The following is a 23,776-nucleotide window of genomic DNA, read 5'->3' on the forward strand; positions in this document are numbered from 1 at the left end:
TCACTGACTAACCTCCATCTGAAAATGCAAACAGGAAGCCTTGCTTAAATGTTTGTTTATTAATTAATTATCATTGCATTAATATTGAATTTATATATTATGGTATTTTTTTTAAATAAAGAGGAGACATTTCCTGTAATTCAGTCATTTCACTAAAACAGAAATCGAACTCTTTTTCACAGAGCAAATGTGTTTAATTTTTTATTTCTTAGATATTACACTTATACTAATATTATATATATATTAATATATATATTCACACATTGTTGTGTTTTTTCTTTGTTTTCTTCTTTCTTTGTTTGATTTAATAGCTTCAGCGTTGTATCTTTTTTTTTTTTTTTTCACTTTTATGGTTTAAACTAAATAGTTTCAGTTACAGTTCGGCTTTTATTTTGGAAACCATGTCGCAGTGTGTTTCCGGCCTCTGTCCTGTTAGCTCCGGTTAGCTTCACTGAGCTAAATGACGTCAGCGTTAGGTCTGGTTAAACACTAGATGATCTCTCCTCCGTTTACGAACAGCCTCAAACCCTCTCGACTTAAAACAGAACTTTATGCCCTCCCGACCAACCCAGCAGACTCAAACCGAGCCGTTTCGAACCGGGTTAACAGGACTTCGAGGCTCCAGAAACTGTTTCTCCAGCGCTGCGTAGATAACAGTGAGGACCGGAGGACCGGGCGGGCTGCCCGCTGAATCACAGCCGAGTTAACGGTCCCCGTCCCGGTACAGCAGCATCTCTCACCCACTGGTTTCTGTGGATGTTACCGGATAGAGCGGCAGCATGGAGTTCCCCCGGAGCCTCCCCCGGTGCTCGGGCACGCTGAGGTAACGGGACGGGACGGGGTTGCCTCACACATCACACAGCAGCAACCTGTTGCAGGTTGCCGGTGACGCAGGAGGATGAGCGGGGCTGCCGCGCTGCTGCTGCCGCTGCTGCTGCTCAGCGGCCGGGCTGTGCTCACTGCTGCCCGGTCCTTGAACGCACCGCAGTACGGAGCTCTGGAGCCTATGGACGGATCCACGGACTGGACCGACAGGCTTTCCGGGACAGGTAGCGTGATGCACTTTATCCGGTCACCTCCGCTTGTGTTTGACCTCTGACCTACCTGGGCTCGATGCCCAGGTGTCAGAGTAATAATGACGTCATTAACCTGCTCAATGTTAAATACTGATTTTTTTTTCAGGTCTTTCACCTGGGTTGAAGTTTGATTAGTTTTATAATAAACATGGAAGAATTTAAAAATAAACACAGTTTGTCTTTGTCAACATTAACACCTGAGTTCCTCCATCAGCACCTGTTCCCTTCACTTTGCTCTGTGGATTAAAACATGTGTGGACCACTGTCTGTGTCCCTAGGTGTGGACAGGAGGTTGCGCCCCCTGCTGGGAAGGACCCGTCCCTTCATCCTGGTGGATGGTCAGAGGAGGAGCCTGGCTGAAGCTCTCCAGGTGAGAGACACCTGGGCTTTCTGACAGGTCAAAGGTCAGGGGTCAGGTGATGGTTATGGTTCATCAGAGGGCTCTCGCTGCGTTCAGGTGTGTCATCCCCTCAGTCTGTATCACACTCACCCAACAAAGTTTGTTTGGTTGGTGTGATGTCAGCTGGTTAGGGTCACGGGAGGAGGAAGAGGAGAGAAGAGGAGAGGATGAAGGTGGATTCAGGTTCACCGTTTTAAACTGTGTGAAGCGCATCCTGACTTAATGACCATGTTAGATAGATTCTTGTGTTTCAGGTTTAATAACTCCTGAACTTAGTCTTCTGAAGACTCACTCAGAGGATCTTTGTAGAGACTTTGTAGTCCAGTTCAGAGAGAAAAACTACAAACAGAGCAGACTTAGAACCTTCATCTTTGATTTTCAGTCTTTGTCAGGAATAAGGAGCAGGTTTGATCCTGGAGGAGGAAGGGAAACCACCTCTCCTCCTCCTCTCCTCCTCTTCCTCTCCTGTCTCATTAGCAGTCAGCCTGTGGCTCAGACAGGAAGTTGGAGCGCTGACAGCTTTCACCAGCAGCTTCCTGCTCGAGGAACAGGGGAGGGTGTTAGGGGACGGATACTTCCTGTGCAGCTGACAGAAGCTGTGAGATCATTTCCTGTAAAAGCCCCCGACCCAACCCCGTCCCAGACCAGGAGGAAGGAGTAGTGTTGGATTAAAGGAGCATTGCACTGGTTTCTTATGTTGAAGGATCACAGAGCAGCTCTGTGTGTGAGGATGAACCTCAGGAGAACAGCTGACAGTCAGCTGATGATGATCTGACGTCTCAGATTTTATTAACTCAAGATGAATATCACAGATCAAAGAAAGCCTGACGACAGAGTGCGAAGAAAAATGCGGACCCCGACATCTAGTGACTGAGCTCACAAGGAAAACTCAGGACAGAGGGTTATATCTCAGGATGATCATGTCCCGGTCCAATGATACTGCTCAAAGAAACACATAGTAATCCAACTTTTAACCCCAAAGACACACACTTATTTAAACACAGAAAACCAGATGGTATTTCCTAGAACAACAACAACAAATGGACATAATGAGCAAAGCCTGACGAGGAGTCAGCAGGTTTGAGGTTTTACAGCCCAACATGAACCAGGAGGGATCAATAATGGATTGGGAAGTGCAGGATCTTCTTTGAGAAAATAAACGACATGAGGTGAAGTGCAAACTCCGCAAGGTTAGGCTAGCATATCACATCTCCACAGTGTTGCTCAGCCATGTGAGAGCAAAGCATCCAGCGGAAAGCAGGGCACTGTCTGCAGATCAACAGTCACTGGCAAACTCCGCCACCTAGCACTGTAAGTTTGATGATCCACATGCAGGAAGACACGTCCCTCTATTTGTATGTGGCCAGGGGGTAGCGATGGCAGCTTGAGGGTGGAGTGAGGGGGACGACTATACTCGAATAATTTTAAATATCGAATAGCGCTTTTGCTTGAAATGCCAAACAAATGACCTCAAGAGGCAAAAACAAACCTATGAACAAAAACAGAGCCCTAACTAGGGATGCACCAATTTTGCTCATACAGATATTCGATACTAATTTTTTTGGTAACGCTTTATATTATGGTCTTGTAATAAGCATTAATAAGACCTTTGTAAGTACTTATAAAATGCTTATTAACATTATTATTTTTTTGTAAGACTATATAACTGCTTAATAAGTGTTTGATAAGGCCAATGTAATAGTTGATACAAGACAACTTAACCTGTAAGGTATATGGAACCTAACCCTGACCCTCTTTGTTTTTTGTCTTGTGCTTTTGTCTCTCTTGAGCCCTACCCCAGCCCTTCCCCTAAACTTAACCATACAGGGCCCCATGCCTAAACCTAACCTGTGGGGCCTCACGCCTAACCCTTACAATGACCTTATAAAACACTTATTAAGCAGTTATATAGTCTTATAAACACATAATAATGTGAATAAGCATCTTATAAGTACTTACAAAGGTCTTATTAATGCTTATCACAGGATTTTAATATAAAGCGATACTATTTTTTTTTTTTGTCATTTTGCTAGCTTGGGGGATTCGGCGTCAAGAATGAGTCTTAGATGGATATGAAAGAGAGAATACTGTCATCCAAGATAAAAAAAATTGGTCAGAATTAGACAATAAATCAAACTGAAATAATGTAGGTTGAGTATTTTTTATGTGCGGCCCAGTACCAATTGGCCCATGGACTGGCGCCAATCTGCGGCCCACGGGTTGGGGACCACTGCTCTAGATATTGTTCTCTGTGGCGGTGGCTTGTACTCTGGCCTAACAAACGCCATCAGCCAATAGGAGCTTAGAAGTTACCATTTTGGTTATTAACAGGCTTATCTTCTCCACTCTGGTTTCGTCACAACAACATGCTAACAGGGGCTACCACCATGTGGTAAAGCATCAAACTAGTTATTCCATGGCGTGCAAGTTTGATGCCACATATCTTACACTGCTCATTAACTTCATCGTTTTTGTTTAAGTACTCTCAGATAACACTTTTGGTGTAAAAACATGCTCCTAGAAAGGTACCGTACCTGCCGTAAAGCAGTTGTTTTTGCTGAAATCTGACTCAGTGTGCTAAAGCTCTGGCTGGAGAAGTCTTTTTTTATCCTGTTAATTATTTTCCTGCTTACTCTCTTAAGTCAGGCGAAGACAAAAAGCTGGGTCACAAATGTAACGCTGTATTTGTTCAAATTATGTCGCCAAAAACAGCGCTTGCTCAAGTGCTCAAGTAAAAAAATGTTACTTGAATAATGGGGTCCACAACGACTACCCGATAACTCAGACTGTAATAAAAACAAGACTATAATAATTCATGTTTTGAAGCAGGCTGTAAACATGTTTATTTCTGCTGTAAAGAATCAGCTTCTATAATGGCTGTGTATGTGGTTTCTGCTGTTTCTGCACACAGCCTCTAGTGGACACTCATGGAACTGTAGTTTGTAAAACTTCATTCTTTAGGAGCGGAGGTTTCTGTTAGCGTCTGACTCTTCCTGTGTGAGCTGAGAGTAGTCTGTAATCAGCTGATCTGTGCCGCTTCACAGGAACTCAAACGGTGAGAGGAGCAGGAGTTCAGGATCCTAACACGGCAGCAAACGTCTGATTATTTCATACCCAGCACGGTAAATCTGATAGACCATGATGCACTGCTGCAGATTAAACTCTCAGGCGGTGTAGAAATCAGTGAAGTGGTTTATAAACAGACTGAGCAGACACCCCTCACTCACTCAAACATCCTCCTCTAACATCTGAAGAACATATGAGCCCTCCCTCTGCTTCTCCTCCTCCTCCTCCTCCTCATGTTGTTGTGGTCGACGGCTCGGAGCCTCGCCCAAAGTCTGCAGCTCTGACATCATCGAGAGACATGACCTCACCACAGAGAGAGGGAGAGAAAATTTAGGGGAGAAGAGGGAACAACAAGTCGAGGGGGAGGGGGTGAAGCAGATGGGGAGAAAGCTTCAAACAGTGTTGAGAAGAGAGGGCGGTGATGAAACAGAGACGTTTTTAAAAACATGATTTTATTTAACCCTTTAGCCATCTGATTTCATCCCACATGGATAAACTTTATCACACGCTGAACATTCACACACGCTGACTCCTGATTGGTCCGTCTCAGAGCTAGCTTAAAAGAGTTGTAGTTAGAGAAATCCTGGTCCTGATCTGAGCTGAGAGAGTCCAGGTGAGTCCAGGTGAGCTCAGAGATAGTCCCTTGATCTCTCTGGGATGAACAGCTTTCACTGAGTTTAAGAAACAAACAGGAAGTTGGTCTGACACGAGTGACTCAGGGAGAAACTATGCTTTGCTTTTCTTCTCAGATCAGTTGAAGATGTGTTTGAATAATCCAGGCTCTGGGACTCTCTCTGTCTTTAAAAAAAAAAAAAATCATTTCTTAGTCTTTCTGTGCCTTTAATCAGAGATGATAGGACGGTGAATAGAGGAGGAAACAAGGTGAAAGTGGGGAATGACAAACGGGGGAACAGGCTCCATTTGGAAACTGATGGAGCCATGCGTAACGCACCAGAGTGTGCGAGGTTATCACTCCTCCAGGGTAAATCAGGCTGCTCTGCAGAGTTTCTCCCACTTCTCCATGTTTGTGATTGGTCAGATGCTGCAAACTCCGCCCCTTTTATGTGATCATGCACTGACCAACCCTGAGTTCATTTACTGAGTTGATACCCAACTATGTAGTATGAAAATGTCTTGTTGAGTCACTCCAAGTAACTTAGAGATTCCCTGATGTGTTAATCTTGCTTCGTACTACTGGCACCAGGTCCTGTTCCTGTTGCAAAGGTTTTTGTGTGTGTATATTATCTCAAGGTGTGTGTGTGACTAAGAGAGGTGCGTCTGTGGTCTGTTTTTTAGTCTGTTTTGAGCAAAGACTGTATTCAGAGTGGACAGCGTGGCTCCGCCATTTGTCCTTGTACAGTTTTGAAGCCAAAATACCGCCTCAGGCGCCACCAATGTAGCAGTTGTCCAGCCAGAGTCTGCGCAGTAGAGACGATGAGGGATTCTGGGAGAATCTGAGTGGAGCTTGGTGACAAAAGGTTTAAGGTCTGTTTAAGGTCTGTTTGTGGTCTGTTTAAGGTCTGTTTGTGGTCTGTTTAAGGTCTGTTTGTGGTCTGTTTAAGGTCTGTTTAAGGTCTGTTTTTGGCCTGTTTGTGGTCTGGAGTCTGATTGTTTCTAGTTTGTTTAGTGTGTGTCAATTGTATGTGGTCTGTATGTTTTCTGTAGTCTGTTTATGGTCTTTTTGTAGTTTGTGGTCCCTATGTTGTCTTTTGCAGTCTGAAGTATCTTTGCTGTTTGTTGTAGGGATGTTTGATACCACTTTTATTTCAGACTGATACCAATACTACTCGTACTTTTGAAACATAAAATTTAAATTAAAAGTGACAGGTGATTCCTAACAGAGATAGCACAGTCACTCTGACATGAAGTCCAAATAAAACACGAACAACTCTCTCTGAGTTTAGAAATTATTTGTATAAATATTAGAAAATATATATTCAAAGTGCCCAATAAAACTAGCAACTGTCAGAGATAAAGTATTTTTTACAGTAAACTGAAGAGCAAAATAAAACAGCATAACTGTTAACTCCCCCTGGTTCATTCATGTTGTCTGAACAGGACCTGAAGCACATTTACCATGGTGTTTAACCGCGGCAATTAGCAGCAACTAGTGGTGAGGGGGACTTGCTTGACTCGCTTGCTTGAAGATTTTCTTGCCCAGAGTATCTGCTGCTGGTATCTGCAGCCTTCACGAGTACCAAAACCTTGAAAAAAGGCCAAGTGTCGGCCCGATACCAATACCTGGTATCGGTACTCGCCCATCCCTAGTTTATAGTCTGTAAATGGTCTGCTTTTGGTCTGTTGTCTGTTAGTAGTCTTGAGTCTGTTTGGGGTCTGTTAATGGTCTGTTTGTGGCCTGTATGCTGTCTCTGGTCTGTTTATAGTCTGTGCTGTAGGTTTGTTGACAGCTTCAGCAACTGTAAACATCTGAGGTGAGGGTTTACAGTCTGCACCTGTGACCTGAGGAAACCGGGTCAGCAGGATCATTGTCCTCCTTTAATCTCCTTATGAAACTTTTATTGGAAAGATTTGACCGATTACGCTGCATTTTTCTTCTGGATCCTTTATTTCTGCTCTTTTTATACCTGTTGTAATCTGCAGGTTGTGACCCTAGAGCTCAGGGTGACGAGCTCTGCGACACGAGTCCACAGAAACTCTCTCTGTCACAGATCCTGAGAGATGTTTCTGTTTGTTCAATGACCCAAAATAAACTCATGAAACCTCTGTAAGAGCTACAGAGGGAGATGGGTCCAACCCTGAATGACAGAGCTTTCATTTCCCACACAGAAGGCAGGTCGGTGAACGCCTCCGCCTGAGTTTTCATCTCTCAGACTCAGACCGTTTCTGAAACCTGGAGAGAGGTCCAGATTTTATACTTCCTGTCTGTGAATAACTGTTTCCTGTTTGAGGTATGAAACCACCCTCAATGACTCAGCCACCCCCCCACCCCTATCCTGCTGCACAATGACCTGACCCCAGCACCACACAGCACAGAGGACAGGGTGGAGAAAACAAACACGCCTTGGAGGGGAATTCTGCTCGATTAAAGGAGCACTCCACCCAAAATTCCTCCATTAAAATCAAACGTGTGCTCCACCCTGCAGGGCTGGGGTCACGTCCTCAGACAGACGGAGGGCGCTGAACCCCTCCAGATGTTGGCTTAAAGGATCAGTCCGTGATATTCTTCAGATATGAACAGAGTATTTCTGACTCTGATTGATTAAAATCGTCTCAGAGGTGTTGATGGCATCACTGGACAACATTTCTTCTTCTCTGCTCTAAACCGTCGTATGTAGAGGCAGAAAAACACCTCAGTGGTCACAGGTAATAGAAGAGGGGAATTATGAAGACTTTTGATGTCAAAGGTGTAATAGTTAAATTTAGCCTTTCTGCAGCTTTACACTAACCTATCTCTTTGTTTTATTTTGAAAAGACACCAAATGTACAATCGTACGGAGGAAATAGAAACAGCGTTCAAAGAAACAATGGTTAAAAGTTGGGTGAGGTCACTTTTTATCGGTCTGTCGTCTGTTTTTCTGAAAGTCTGAGTTCAGAGGAATGAATCATTAACAGATAAGTTGTTGAGCAGGTTTAAGTTAGAGAACAAAAACTTCCTCAGGTCCAGGTCCTGTATGTGAAAAAGAAAACTGGGATAATGGATCTGTGGTTGGGACACACACACACACCTGGACATCCTTGTGAGCTGGGAGGAGAAAGCTCGGAGGTGTTGGACAGGAAGTGTGTCCTCTTCAAAGAGCTCCTTCATCAACAGGCAGGAAATCCTGCTGATTGGTCAACGGATGTCCGTAGCCCCGCCCACTTCCTAAAGTACTAAAAAAGAAACCTGACACGGACACTATACTATATCAGGGTGTCTGCGGGGTCTTACAAAGTATTAAAAGTTGATAAATCAATTTGGGGAAAATTGAGGCCCTTAAAAGTCTTAATTGTAGTTTTATGAGGTATTATATTTTATTGGTATTCAAGCTTTGACTCCAAAAATATCCATGAATATTTATTTTCCTCCTTGCGACTGTCCCCTGATTAGGACATTAAACATTAGGCCGATAAAGTTATGAAAAAGAATATAACAGAATTACTTTACTTACTTAGAGTCAGTACAAAAATTGAATAAAATAAAATAAAATAAATACATAAAGATTTTAGTTACATTAAGATACAACAATAAAGATTGTGAGAGGAATATACACCAGCTATGAATTACTACTAGTTTTAAAAAGAGAAATTAAAAACAACATGAAAGCAAATCACACAAGGCCCATGTCCTAAATTTTGAAAATGATGAAATAATTTCTCTTTTTTTTTTTTTTTGGTAAGTTGACCTTGAATAAGTCTTGTTACTTGTTGTGGGAGTGTCGATAAACCTGCCTTTAGTTTCATTTATTCTTTCAAGCTTTATTCCTTACCACCTTACCTAATTTCTGTAAAAATGCAAACTACAACTGTTAAAGATTGGTCGCCAACAACAACTCAAAGTCGCGATAAAGTCGTTAAACTTTTTGTAAGGTTTTTTAAAAAGTCTTAAAAAGGTATTGAAATCAACCTCAGGGTTTTAGCATATACCCTGTATATGGAGGTTTGACGTCTTAAACTCTGGGGTGTACGTTCTTCACAGTATGACACAGATTGTGTGGCCCTTGTGCGTCCTCTCCGTATTTATTTCCTGTGTGTGTGTTTTAGGACGGTCATCCTGACAGGCTGCAGTGTGGGCTGGAGGTCGGAGGTCGACTCTTCCTACTGGACCTAGAGAAGAACCAGTAAGTGGGATTTACTGAGGAATCCTGAATGCATCAAGAACATATGGAGTGTAATGCAATGTGTGTGATATGTGTGTGTATGTGTCTGTAGCGACCTGCTGCCCAAACCACCAAACGTCTTCTACTACCTGCCCAACGGCACAGGGGTGTCTGTGAGAGCCAGCCCTGTGGTGAGTCAGTGAACGCACCGTCAGATTGTGTGTGTGTGTGTGTGTGTGTGTGTGTGTGTGTGTATGTGTGTGTGTGTGTGTGTCCAGCGGTGACATGTTTGGTTTTCTGTGCAGACTCACTGTTATTACCATGGCAACGTCCGAGGATTTCCCCGGTCCAGAGTGGCTCTGAGCACCTGCTCCGGACTCCGGTCAGTCACCTGTCTCTCCCTCACACACTCACACACACACACACACACACGGCTGCACAGAGCTGGGTCAGAGTGGTATGGGAGGCCACCTCGGACTCTTTAACACTTTAACAGAATTCTGAAAAATAATCCCCTCTGATCCGGTTTGTGCAGAGTCCAGGATTTACAGTGGTTCAGGTCTTTGTGTTTGTGTGTGAGCTCAGCAGAAAACGTGAGCGAGCGGAGCGGCGTTCCTCCGCAGGTCAAACTGATCCGGATCACTCAGTGACCTTTGACCCCTGCAGGCCGCAGCGTGGAGGCCTCAGTGGGATTAAAGGGGGTCTGAAAACCAGCGTGATCAGAACCTGGTCCACTTTGTGTGTTTGAGGTCAGGGACCTAATGAGGGGGAACTTTCAACACACCGTGTCAGAATCGTTAACATTCAGTTGAGATTAAACCTGTGCTGGTTCAGTATGTGGGTCACTCTGACAGGTTTTAGGGTTCAGATGAGTCAGGGCTTAAAGAGTGGGACCTGTCCTGAAGAGACCTTCATCCTGCTGCACACACACGCTGTAACTTACAAACACCGGACACACACACTCAAAAACAGGAACTTTATTCATCATTTGCAGTTAACAGCTGCTGAGATCAGCAAGTTTATAATAAAAAAGGCTTTTGAGTTTAATCTGAGTCATCACAGTGGACTTTATTTTCTTGACTCTTTATTCTGTCCCTCTCTACATGATTTACAGCTCAGAAAAGTCTTTTTTTCTCCCGGGTGTTATGTTGAAGCTTTTGAAGTTTTTTTTAGTGTGTTGCAGCCACAGACTGTATAAAACATGGACGTAGTCTTCACAACGTCTCCTGTCTGTTCCTGATACCGTGAAATGAAGCTAGTTAGCGAACTCAACCATACTGGATATGACACTGGCTTTAAGATTCCTTTCTAACAGCTATAGGCCGCTTGTCAGTAATGTGAGCTGAGCTGTGTCATTGATTGGACAAAAAAACAATCTACTATCTTCTAAACCGCTGAGTTAGAAAAAAAATTCACCCCTGTTCAGTGTGTGCTGATAGCAGAATTAGCATTTCAGACCCTAGATGTTTTTTAAACCAGGCTGTAAATATGTTTTTAACACCGTAAAAGTCTGTTATTTTGGCTTATGTGTAGGCAGTTTCTGGTCTTTCTGCAGCCAGCCTCCATCAATGAGGTTCTAGAATGTTCAACAAGGACAGAGAGCTTTCTGTCATTGATGATGTCACAACATTCCGGAACTCTCTGAGCTCTAAAAGACACTTGTAGGAAACTAAAGACCTTTACCTAATTTATCAGCTCTGATAGCAGCATTATTATAAACAATGATTAACAACATTTATTTATCTTTTCTGTTTATATTAACATCTACAGCAACAGAAATAGCTTTTTTCAGTCTGTATTCTGTTTCTCTGGAGCCTCTGTTGTATCCTTATAAGTAACCAAAGCTCATTTATACCCTTTTTTCCTTTTCTGGTGTTTTAGTGAACCCATATTTCAGCCTCTTTCTGAAACACTTTGTTTTAGCTGCTGCTCCTTAAAGTGATACTCCGGGATGGAACAAGTTGGGTTCTATCACAAGGTTTAGGGCAGAAATTACCCCTACAGCAGTGATTTTGTGCAGCAGAAGCCCAGAGTGCTCGCACCAAACACCCCCTCCCTGCTCCTCTGCTAGTTTCCTCTGTACTCAGACGGGGCCATATTTTACTTGACCAAAAACAGAAATAAACTGACTTCCACCTAAAAAATCTGATATGGGTCTGCATTCACGCTTTATTTAGAGAATTTTCAGTGCGTTACACTAAGCGGCGAGCGCTTAGTAGCCAGCTTTGGCTCTGCAGCGGTGCAGCGCTAGAGCCTTATTTAGTGGTGTTTTTGTGTGAAAGTAACGCACTGAAAATTCTCTAAATAAAGCGTGAATGCAGACAGATATCAGATTTTTTCAGTGGAAGTCTGTTTATTTGTGTTTTTGGTCAAGTAAAATATGGCCCCGTCTGAGTGCAGAGGAAACCGGCAGAGGAGCAGGGAGGGGGTGTTTGGTGTGAGCGCTCTGGGCTTCTGCTGCACAAAAACACTGCTGTAGGGGTAATTTCTGCCCTAAACCTTGTGATAGGACCCAACTTGTTCCATCCCAGAGTATCTCTTTAAGGCTCCCTGCTCCACAAACCCCCTTCATTCTGATTGGACAGCCCCCTGGAGGCCTGTCAGGGGGAGGAGCAATGGGTAGACCTTTGTGTTTGAGGCCCGGCCCTCCAATGTGTAATGAAGCAGTAAGGAGATAAGATCTGGTGCAGATCTGGTGCTGTTTGTTGAACGGTCTGTTTTGATCTGTTTACAGACAGATTTAGTGATTTTTATGACGTATGGATATGTAGAGGTTTGAAAACTCTGCACATGCTCAGTCTGAACATCCAGCTTTATTACAAACATGAAGCAGCACTAAAAGCAAAATACACTCTCTTTAAACATTTTTTGTTTGTGTTTGTGTGTGTGGTGGCTACGAGTGTGTTTGTATGTGTAGAGTGATGTAAGGTGTGCGTGTGTGTGGTTAAGAATCCATGACTGAACGCTCCCTTTCTCTCTCTGTAGGATCAGGGAGTGTGTTACTGCTCGTTCACCTGCAGCAGCAGTTACAAAACATTTGGACACGTTCAACATTCTGTCCCCAAAATCTGTGAAAAAGGGGCCAATGTTTAAAAATACAGAATAAACCTTTAATCAGATTATGAGGAGGGCTTGGCCTGATTCTGAGAGTTTGTTCGTAAAAGTTTGGAGCGAGCTGTGAGAGCTGTTTGAGGTTTAAACCGTCCTCTGTTTCCTCCCACAGCGGAGTCATCGCCATCAACTCCACCCTGAGCTTTGAGCTGAAGCCTCAGGAGGACCAACACCACCTCCACCAACACCAGGGGGAGGAGCAGGGAGCAGGAGGGGAGAGCGGAGGAGATGGGAGTGGAGGGAGCGGAGGAGGAGGAGGAGCAGGAGGAGAAGATGGGGAGGAAGTCCACCTGCTGTTCTCCACCAGCCCTCTAGAGGGAGACAGTGCTGGAGGCTGTGGGGTGTCTCACACACCTGTTCCCCCCATCCACAGCTCCTCACACACACACAGGGTGAGGCAGAGAACAGGAAACTACATCTCCCAGAGTGCATTTCACCCATAAACATATACTCACAGGCTGAACACTGAGGAAACTTTCTCACTGACTTCAAGCTGTTTTCCCACTCTTATTTGAAAAGCAGCTGAGCATCATGGGTATTGTGTTTTCCCAGATCAGAGAGTTAAAATATGCTAACAGGTTGGCTAGCACACATGCTATCTTGAGTCCACAGAGGTTTAGCTTCAAGCTAACTGAGTAGACTGAGCCTCTGACTCTGAGATTGAGGTCGTAGGCTCTACTTTCAGACCTCCAAACTCCAGTTTCTGACCTTTGACCTTTGTTTGTCCACCTGCAGAGGAAGAGAGACATCCTGTCAGAGACCAAATACATCGAGCTGGTGCTGGTAGCCGACCACCAAGAGGTCAGTCTGAGTCTTTGACGTAGAGCAGAACCAGTTTCTGACAGCAGGTGGCAGCACAGCACTTAACCGTCTCTGTTCCTCACAGTTCCTGAACTACCAGAAGAACAACAAGACCATCATCTACCGCATGCTGGACGTGGCCAACCAGGTGGACTGGGTGAGTGACCTCTGACCTTTCTGCTCTGTGAGGTTTTTTTAAACATGTAGAAGAAGAAAAGAGCATCTGTCTTTCTTCCTTTAGTTCTACCGTCCTCTGAATGTCCGCGTGGCGTTGACCGGTCTGGAGATCTGGAGCGACAGGGATAAGATCAAGGTGCAGAGGAATCCCACAGACACGCTCACCAACTTCCTGAGCTGGAGGAGCCGGGAGCTGCTGCCACGCCTTCGCCATGACAACGCCCAGCTCATCATGTAGGCTAGACACTGATCCGAGACGCTAAATTATAATCCTGATGCTTCGTCTAAAAAGTTCTTCTTCTACAGGGGAGAGTCGTTTGATGGCACCACGGTGGGGATGGCGTCTCAGTCGTCCATGTGCTCCAGAGACCGCTCAGGTGGCGTCAACGTGGTGAGATCATCGTTCTTTCTTGTCTTTGTTAAAGCGTGCTGGTGGTAGAGGATACTGATCACCTGTGTGTGTTTCTCTTTAAGGATCACCTGGTCAGCGTTCTGGGCGTGGCCTCCACCGTCGCCCATGAGCTTGGTCACAATCTAGGGATGAGTCACGATACAGCTGAGCGCCGCTGCTCCTGTGAGAACGAAGCGCGTCTCGGAGGATGCATCATGGAGCCGTCCACTGGGTGAGAACGTTAACTGTGTTGAACTGATTCCTTTGACCTCAGGTGTGTTCAGCTCCAGGTAACACTCTGTTTTCTGACCCCAGGTTCATGCCTGGGCAGCAGTTCAGCAGCTGCAGCGCTGCAGATCTGTCCGTCAGCCTGCTGCACGGCGGCGGGATGTGTCTGTTTAACGTGCCACAGCCTGACCGTCTGCTGGGAGGACCGCGCTGTGGAAACCTGTATGTGGAGAAGGGAGAGCAGTGTGACTGTGGGCTGCTGGAGGTACACACCTGAACACATGACCACCTGTTAGGCCTGTCACGATAACAAATTTTGCTAGACAATAGTTTTCCAAAATATGATTGCTGATAAACGATATTATTGTCAATATTATTTAGTTTTTTTTCCATTTTTTCATTGATGTAATTATGATAAATGGGATATTAAAGTGAGTACACCATATCAAAAGCAAGAAACTTTAATTTCTTAAGAGTATTTAACTGTAATTAAAAGGTAAATAAGATAAATTAAACAAGAAATATAATAAATTTAACAAACAAGAAAGAGAAAAAAAATTCAATGTAAATGAAATGGACTCTTTTAGAAAAAAATACATGTCAATGAAAATAATTAATACTAATCAAAAACAATAAAACATAGACCCTGTCTCTAAAGAAAAAACGAAACTCCAAAAAAACAACAACAATAAAAACTATAGCCTAAATAAAAGGGAGTTTATACATTTCCTGAATTGTTTGTAACATGTACTTTTTCCCAGTCAATCCGTACTGTCTGTCAAACATTTTTAACATTTCTGGCTTTCAACCGTATTGAAGGGCTGCATTTCTTTGGCAACGTAGCTGTCTTTGAGCGCCACCATTTGGCGCTTTTATTTCTATTTACTTTGCAGACCAAAAGCCTCAGTAAGAGCGGATTGTCAAAGAACAAGGCTCCGCTGCACCTCCCCTTCTTCTTCTTCGTCGCCACTATTTTCAAACAAATGCGACATATCAGCTTGTTGGTGTTCATGAGCTCACACTTTGTTCATTCTGATAAAAAACAAAATATTCCCACACTGGGACTGTGGCAGGCGGCTTAAGAACCGTATCTTTGGTGCCATCACTCATATTAGCGTGTTTCCTCCTTACCCCTCAGGACGCTCGCTTCAGCTCTCTCCGTGTGTACGCACGAGCAGCCCCGTCTTCACCCCAAAGATCACATTTTTGACAGATGCTCACTCCGCTATAAATACGCTATAGAACGTATGCACCTTGATGTTAGGAAAGATAGACGTAGTGAGCCATCTTCTCATTCAGCCTCTTTGGTCACAAGAGAGGAGGAAAACAAACATGCATGCACGTGTCACTTTATCTAGGCTGGCAAACTTACCAAGGACGTATTTATTTATCAGTCGGTTAATCGATTTATTGATTATCGTGACAGGCCTACCACCTGTATTATCACCTGACCACTTGAACACTTTTATATTTACCTGTTCATGTGTGTAAAGTCATCCTTGTTGTGTCTGTCAGGAGTGTGAGGACCCGTGCTGTAACGCGTCCACCTGTCAGCTGGTTCCTGGAGCTCAGTGCTCGTCTGACGGCATCTGCTGCGAGGACTGCAAGGTGACACACACACACACACTCACACACACACTCATATAAAAAACATGAATGCTCAGACTTTCACATCTAACCCTCCTTCTGGTTCTGGTCCCCCTCAGCTGCGCTCTGCGGGCTCCGTGTGCCGTGACCCCCTTGGAGAGTGCGACCTCCCTGAGTTCTGCACAGGCTCCTCCCCTTACTGCCCGCCAAACGTCTTCCTGCAGAACGGAGAGCCCTGTGAGGACGGCGCCTCCTACTGCTACGGAGGAGTGTGTGCCAGCATGAACACGCAGTGCCAGCTGCTGTGGGGACCCAGTGAGTTTGACCTTTGACCTCCAGAGCAGAAACCTGTTCAAACTGAGCATGTCTGTTTGATCTATTTCATATTTACAGTTTTTCCTCCCGACTTAACGTTTTAAGTTTGAATCAAACATCTGAGAGCGCCTTCTGTCAGTACCTCTTTGACCTCTGACCTTTGACCTCTGTGTGTGTGCAGATGCCACCAGTGCTCCTCCCGTCTGCTTCTCCTCCGTCAACAAACAAGGAAACAAGTTTGGGAACTGTGGTCAGCTGAACAACGGCTCCTACATCCCCTGTGCAAACTCGTGAGAAAACACACCATGAACACACACATCACACACACTTTTATTTAGAATCTGGATGTGATGAACTGTATCTGTCATCGCTGCAGCGACGTTCACTGTGGCAGGATCCAGTGTCAGGGTGGCAGGCAGCGCCCCCTGCTGGGCACCAACGCAGAGATCCTCACCACCAAAGTCAAGTTCAACCACAGTGACCTGGTCTGCAGAGGAACCTTCTTCCACCTGGGAGATGACGTGTCCGACCCGGCCACTGTGGCCCAGGGCACTGCCTGCAGCCCTGGAAAGGTCAGACAGTGCCCCCTGCAGGCCAGGAGGAATAGAAGAATATATTTATGATTTAGAAGGACAGTTTAAAGATCATTAAAGAGAAAACTTAACGTGAGTCTGTGTGTGTGTGTTTCAGGCCTGTCTGAACCAGCGGTGTCAGGACGTGTCGGTGTTTGGCGTGGATGAATGTCGCACTAAGTGTAACGGTCACGGGGTGAGTGGATGGTTGATCAGCTGATGGTTTAGATTGTTACTCCATGTTTTAGTGTTTGTAGAAAGATTCAAAGAGCTCAGAGACTCAATTACATGATCCATCCTCAGTTGTTAATCTGTGTGTGTGTGTGCGTCAGGTGTGTAATAGTATGAAGAACTGTCACTGTGAGGTGGGCTGGGCTCCTCCTGACTGCAAGTTCTCGGGTCATGGCGGCAGCGTAGACAGTGGGCCGGCCCGGTCCCCCGGAGGTATCTCTCTCTTTCTTACACACACACACACACACACACACACACACACATATTCTGTACAGGATCCACTAACCCTGTCCAACCCCTCAGAATCCGACCCGGTCCGTGTGGCTCTGCTCATCATCTTCCTCTTCGTCCTGCCCGTGGTCTTCCTCTTCCTCGCTCTGCGTTTCCCTCGCTTCAGACGAGCTCTTCTCTGCAACAATGGACCGTTCACTAAAGCTCGCCAGCACAGCCGGTAACACTCAGCGTGTGCATGTGTGTGTGTGGTTTATTTGTTCCTCCAAACAAGCTGCTCTGCATATTTGGCCTTCTGTCTCCTGGTGCTCTTACACCATGTGTCCTTCAGGTGGCAGTGTATGACTCACTGTTACTGTCAGTGCTCCCCTTAATCACTTTGACTGTTATTTTTTTTTCGTCTGTGCGTGTTTGAAGTGAAATGATTTACATGCTGTGAATTTTTTTTATTATTATTTATTTTTAATATCTACTTATATTTTTTAATATTTATTTATATTTGTTTATATTTATTTACATTTCAATATTATTTACATTTATTTATATAAATAAACATTGGTTCATTATTTTTTTACATTGCTTTAAATTTATTGTTATTTATTTACATTCATCAATATTTATTTACCTTATATTTTTATTTATTTATATTGGTTTATAACAATTTTTTTATTTATATTTATTTACAGTCATTTATGTTTACTTATATTATATATATGTTATTAATTTATATCTATATACATTAATTTATGTTTATTTATAGAATATATATTTTCATTCATTTATATTTATTTACAATTATTAATGTTTATTTATAGATTTTTTTTTTATTGATTTTTATTTTTTAACAGTCATTTATGCTCAATTTATATAATATATATTCTTTTATTTATTTATATTTATTTACAGTCATCTATGTCAATTTTAATAATTTATATTTTTATTTATTTATACAGACCTTACAATACAGTTTTGTTGAACAATGATAATAGAGATTTATTCTTTTTTCTATGTCTTTCCCATAATGCAGTGTGACTCACTTTGAGAATCTGGGTCAGGACTTTGACCCTGCCCACGTCCGCAGGTACAGCTGGTCTGTAGCCCTGTTTCCCTGTAGACTCTGGCTCAGGTGTAGAGTTCCTCTCACCTGGTAAATCTCCTCCTTCTCCTGAGGAGGTCCAGACTGCTCTGATTCTCTCTGTCAGACTCAGATCTGATCTTAAGATCTGAACTTTAAGAGCTGTAAACTGTGGTGAGATGTCACAGAGGATTCTGGGTAATAAAGTCTTTAAAGCTTTCCACCTGTGTGGGAAAATAAAGCTTTAAACTTTGAACGCTGCAGGTCAGAGCCTGAACACTTTGTGATGTTAACCCTCCTCCTGGTCCTGGTCATGTGACCTGTGTTAGTCTTTGTATCTTGGTCATGTGACCTGTTAGTCTTTATGTTCTCGCCTGTTTGTGTGTTAGATACAGATGTGAAGTGGTAACACAGTCATGTTAAAGAGCTATAGTCAACTCTCAAACAGGAAGTCTCTGTGACCTCTGACCTCAGACTGCACGTTCATCATTGTGTTTTTATTTCCTGTTGGGTCAGGACGCCGGTGATGGAGCGAGTGGACGACAGGAACGGGGATCAGGTCCGACCTCTCAGATATCACCTGAAGCCTCAGACCGAAATCCCTCTGAACCTGCCCTCCCCTCAGGTAACCACGGACACCTGTCCTCCCCTCTGACCTGAGGGAGACACAGCTCACCTTTAAACTACACACAGGAAGTAAACGTCCAGGTGTTTCAGGTGTCCAGCTGAGCACGTTCATATCCTGCAGAGAGGAACTGCACCTGAAGAGTTGACCACAATGATGCTATAAAGTCCTACGCTCAGCAGGATCACTAAAATTACCTTTAAAACCTCTGATGCTACGAAGGATTCTGGGAAATGTAGTCTGTTATAGAAAGAGTGAAGAATACACTATTTTTACGTCTTTATCCAATCAGATAGAGCAATGCTCCTATTCTTTCTATCAAGCTTCAACTCTAGAAACAGGAAGGGATGTGTTCTGAAACAGGAAGTTACACATTCCTGTTTCACTTCAGCTTTTCAGTTTTACGCCCTGATGAACTGTTGCGTAAGAAAACATGTTTTATCATGCTTTTATTGTGAAAGACCCAGCGACAGGAAGTAGCAGGAAGTGTGTGTTTTTATTCTTCGTCCTCACTCACCTGCTTGACCTTTGACCTCCTCTGCATGTATCACTCTGCTTCCTGTTTTCTCTCCTATCAGGATCGTGATAGACCTGCTCCTCCCTCTAAGCCACTCCCCCCTGACCCCGCTCTAAAACCCCCGCCTCAGGTAACCTCACCTGACCTCAGCTGGAGGAGCTAATGTCTGTTTGTGTTTCTGCTGCTAACAAACAGGCCACCGTACAAACTGTCTGACTGTTGTTGTTGTTGTTGTTGTTTGGTCTGTGTTGTGCTCCAGCTCTGCATGTTTGAGTCAATGTAAAGTCTGTGAAGGTCCTCTCAGGTCCTGACAGGTCCTCACAGGTCAAAGTGTAATTACACCCAGGTGTCCCCTCATGTTTAGACCTGTGAGGACCAGCAGGCTGTCGAATGAGAAAAAATAAATCTGAAGAGTCCCAGGTTAAAGAGGGGGTATTTTGTTATTTTTTAGACATCATTTTGTCCCTCTGGTGTCTCCGTAGTGACTTCACTTGATTTACAGCTAAAAAAGAAAAATATTTTTTTCTCCCTGGTGCTTAGTAAACCTTTATTTCAGCCTCTGTCTGAAACACTTTGTTAGCTGCTGTCTCTTTAAGGCTCTTCGCTCCACAAACCCCCTTCCCTCTGATTGGCTGCTACAGGCAGACCTTGGTGTTTGAGGCCCTTCCCTTTCAACATGACATGAGCCAGTTTGGAGATACTTATGAAGATCTAGTGCTACCTTTAGAAATTAGTGTTTCAATCAGTTTACAGAGAGATTTAGGGGTTTCATGGATTCAGGCATCATGGGAAAGCAGAATACTGCCTCTTTAAAGGGACAGTTCAGATGTTTGTGATGCCACATGCTGATGTCAGCATGAAACATGACATCACATCCTGGTGACAGGTGTCTAGAGCTATGAACCCCTGTAGTCCCCTCACTGTAGTTGTATCTGTATAAATTTGTGAGGAATCAAACCTCAGTGTACCGTCCTGATCATGTGACCTGCTGACGTGTCTCTTTGCTGTGCGATCTGTTTAACAGCGACCCGCCCCCCCCACCAAGCCTCTGCCCCCTGACCCCCCATACCAGGTACAGTCACCTGTAGTGTGTAGTGTTGCTGTCTGTCACCTGTGTTTGTCCACACTACATGTCCAGATGATTGGGGTCATTCTGATGCCTACAGTGCCACCTGCTGCTTGGAGGACTAGAGTTACATTAACGGTTTCACTTTAAGCGGTTTTAGTTCCTCATCAGAGGGTTTAATGTGGAGGATTTATTGTTACACCTTGGTCCACTCATCAAACTGACTTAACTGTGTCAGAGGCTCGTCTGTCTGTCCCTCCCTCTATCTGTCTGTCTGTCCCTCTGTCTGTCTGGTTTGATCCTGGGTCTGTTGTTTGGATCTGATATTTCTGTGCTAACACAAACCTCACTGCACGCTGCTTCATCGCCTCCTCTTCCTCTTTTAAGCTGCTCTCTTCCTCCTCGCTAACCTTCCAGCCGCTGGTGAGCCGACCAGCTCCGCCCAACAAGCCACTCCCCCCTGACCCTGCCTCACCTACACAGGTACACCTGCATGATGGAGGCTGTGAGCATGTACCTCCTATAGCATGTAGCATGTAGCTCCCTTAGCATGTAGCATGTAGAGAGAAATCTAGACTGAAAAATATATGAGAGGTGATCTCTGATTGGCCAAATTACTCTGAGATTACTAATATCTGATAGGTCAGATCACCCTGAGATTACTAATCTTTGATTGGTCAGATTATACTGAGATTACTGATCTCTGATTGGTCAGATTATGCTGGGATTACTGATCTCTAATTGGTCAGATTACTCTGAGATTACTGATCTCTGGACATATTTATCTGAGTTTTCTGATTGGCCAAATTACTCTAAGATTACTAATTTCTGATTCGTCAGATTACCCTGAGATTACTAATCTCTGATGATTAAATTACTCTAAGATTACTGGTCTCTGATTGGTCAGATTACTCTGGGATTACTGATCTCTGATTGGTCAAATTAATCCAAATTTTCTGATCTCTGAATGGTCAGATTTCTCCGAGATCACTGATCTATGATTGGTCAGATTGTGTGAATCAGGTTTCTCTGGGTGTTTGTAGATTTTGTTGCTGGATTGTGATTGGTTGAGCTGGTTTAGAAACAGGAAGTACTTTCTGTATGTGGATTGTTATGTCTGCTGTGTTAACATAGAGTTAATAATCTGATAAGGATTAGAGCTTCCTGTAATCGCCTAGATTAGAGTCATCTTTCTGATGGCGGCGTAGAACTGTTTGTTGTTCCCCTGCGTAAACACCTAAAGTGATGATGTACTTCCTGTCTTACTGAGCATGTGCACGACTCCTTGGTGAGTCGGAGCTTTACGTCCGGGTCTAACTCTCCTTTCTCCTGCTCAGACTCTCATCTTATTTCCCATCATGCATCATTCAGGTCCCCGCTCCACCCAAACCCGTGGTGCCTATTAAGCCCCGCCTTCTGGTCCCGACATCCCAGCCCCCCCTCCCCCCTCATCCCGGCTTCACCTGCAACACCAAACCAACCATCCCCAGAGCTGCAGCACCTGCAGCTGGACTCAACAGGTACGACCGCTTCAGCCAATCAGAGCCTCCGAAACCTGAGGGGCTGACGTTTGTGGAAATAAATAAATGAATGTTTATTTTCAAAGTTAGAGGAGGCACCACTTTACTCCACGGAGAGGAGAAAACCAGGATTACAGAGTCAGAAGGTCTCAGATTATCACAGTTATCAGAGCAGGAGTTGATAATTCTGTCACTACATCACTCCCAACGACCTGACAACAGGAAATGCATTTATTTTTTAATTAAACTCATATTGGAAGAGTAGAAGAAGAGCTCCCTCATTTCTACAGAGGCTCCAGCAGGGGGCGCTTCTATCCACACACGGTGCAGCTATCAGAGTAACACTGGGAGGAAACATCAATAACATAACAATATTAATAATAATTAATAAACATCAATGAGGACAGATTCCTGATGCTTAGTAAAACTAGATGTCACCTATAAGTGATGACATCATGACTCCGTCTTTATCTCTCTATGTCTCTCTGCAGAAGACCTCCTCTTCCTCCCATCCGTCCCGCAGTTCCTCAGAAAGTCGACTCATCTCCACTCTGACGTCTACGCGCTCCGGAGGGCGAGTCGGTGCAAGGCGGAGCTGAGTCAGTGGAGAGACGCTGTCTTTAAATGAACTGATGATGATGATGAAGATGAAGACAACCTGCCGTCTGATCTCTCTCCGTCCTGAACTCCACTTCACGTTCCTCTGACCTTCAGTGCCTTTTCTGCTGCTCGGGAATCGAACCCTCATCCTCTGACTGACAGCTGCTGCAGATGATGTCACATTTCAGTGTCCCGATGGAGGACACAGCGCCCCCTGGAGAAAGACAGAAATTAGTGCCTTTAAAAGGACCCTGAGAGCTTCCAAAGCTGTGGTCCTCGGCCCCATGGAGGTCGTCAGATATTTTTATACGTTAAGAGACTTTTTTTAGCAAATGGCCTGAAGTGGACGATCGTTTACAGGAAGTGATCATCGTGACGGATAAAAAACCTTCAGACGGACTCAGAGAGGACTTTAGTCTCATCGTCGGAGGATAACCTGAGAGGTCGGATTAAAGAAGTCAGGGTGATGAGGTTTGGGATGAATTCAGGGAAAAACAATCAAGATCTGAAGAATAAGTTTGAAAATAATATCCCATAAATCCTCAATCAAATCGAAAAACAATCAGAGCAATCAGATTGATCAGACTAATCAGATCAATAAGACTAAGAATGGTTAAAGTGTTTGTTTTCAACCTGGAGGTCCTCTGAAACACGGCGGGTGATGTAAGGATCTGTTCGTATCAACACAACATGGGGAGCATCCTGTCTGTTCACAGAGGCCCCAGCAGAGGGCGCTCCTGTTTCCAACCGGTCCCATTGTAACGCCACATTAACTTCATGACACAGTGAATGAAACGAACACTCAGCGATCGTCCTGATGCTTCCTCAGAGGCATGGTCCCTTTTGGGGGTGTAGCTGGTTTGGACTGAGCGCTCAGAGAGTGAGCAGATGGTAGAGACGAACCAAAGATGCTGTAAGATGATCTGGTCTGTGTTTTTCCTGAAGTCAAAGACTTCCTCATGAATAAAGGTCTAAAACCAAAAGAGCTCTTTGTGGTCTCTGGTTTTTGGTCTCTCTTGGTCGCTCTTCACTCAGACCGGACAGGAAACATAACTGAGTCTAAGGGTCTCTCAGGTTTCCTTTCAGCATTCTTCACCCAGGGTCAGGGTTAGGATCCTGATTGGTCCACACAGCTGTCAATCATGGCCTTGATATGGAAGAGGGGTTTAGCCACAGTCAGTCTTTTTGGACTGAGTCCGGATCCGATTTTGGGTTTGGAGATAAACTTTGCCAAAGAAGCGAGAAAGAGAAGTAGCACAGTTTTCAACTTTGTGTATTAAAAATACTGAAAAGTAAATGATAACAGTTAAAAATTATTAATTCTATTTAACTTTGACTAGTTAGCTAGTTTTGAAGTTAAAACCCTCTGGATCCCAAACTCGTCGGCGGGATCAAAATACCTCATATTTTTAAATGGCTGGCATTTACAA

At 44.2% G+C, this 23,776-nt stretch overlaps 1 protein-coding gene across 4 annotated transcripts; it reads left to right on the forward strand.

Annotated features, from left to right (window-relative positions):
- Positions 1–372: 372 nt before the first annotated feature.
- On the forward strand, positions 373–23,320 carry adam15 (ADAM metallopeptidase domain 15). 4 transcript variants are annotated; one of them, XM_074683517.1, is made up of 25 exons: positions 373–1,049; positions 1,355–1,446; positions 9,244–9,320; positions 9,412–9,490; positions 9,605–9,681; positions 12,523–12,802; positions 13,146–13,211; positions 13,297–13,368; positions 13,453–13,622; positions 13,695–13,779; positions 13,863–14,011; positions 14,095–14,272; positions 15,523–15,615; positions 15,714–15,909; positions 16,091–16,199; positions 16,286–16,481; positions 16,600–16,677; positions 16,814–16,925; positions 17,016–17,163; positions 18,535–18,643; positions 19,222–19,290; positions 20,185–20,232; positions 20,614–20,709; positions 21,598–21,746; positions 22,238–23,320. In XM_074683517.1, the coding sequence occupies exons 1-25, from the start codon at positions 899–901 to the stop codon at positions 22,299–22,301; spliced, it is 2,943 nt and encodes a 980-aa protein (XP_074539618.1). In that variant the 5' UTR covers positions 373–898; the 3' UTR covers positions 22,302–23,320. The 4 variants fall into 4 exon arrangements, with proteins under 4 accessions (XP_074539618.1, XP_074539619.1, XP_074539620.1 ...); XM_074683518.1 differs by having other exon boundaries at positions 20,644–20,709; XM_074683519.1 differs by lacking the exon at positions 20,614–20,709.
- The last annotated feature ends 456 nt before the right edge of the window (positions 23,321–23,776 follow it).

This window comes from Halichoeres trimaculatus, unplaced genomic scaffold (genome assembly GCF_033239565.1).
Source record: "Halichoeres trimaculatus isolate MK-OKI-2021-1 unplaced genomic scaffold, fHalTri1.1 fHalTri1_scaffold_12, whole genome shotgun sequence".
NCBI classification, from domain to species: Eukaryota; Metazoa; Chordata; class Actinopteri; order Labriformes; family Labridae; genus Halichoeres; species Halichoeres trimaculatus.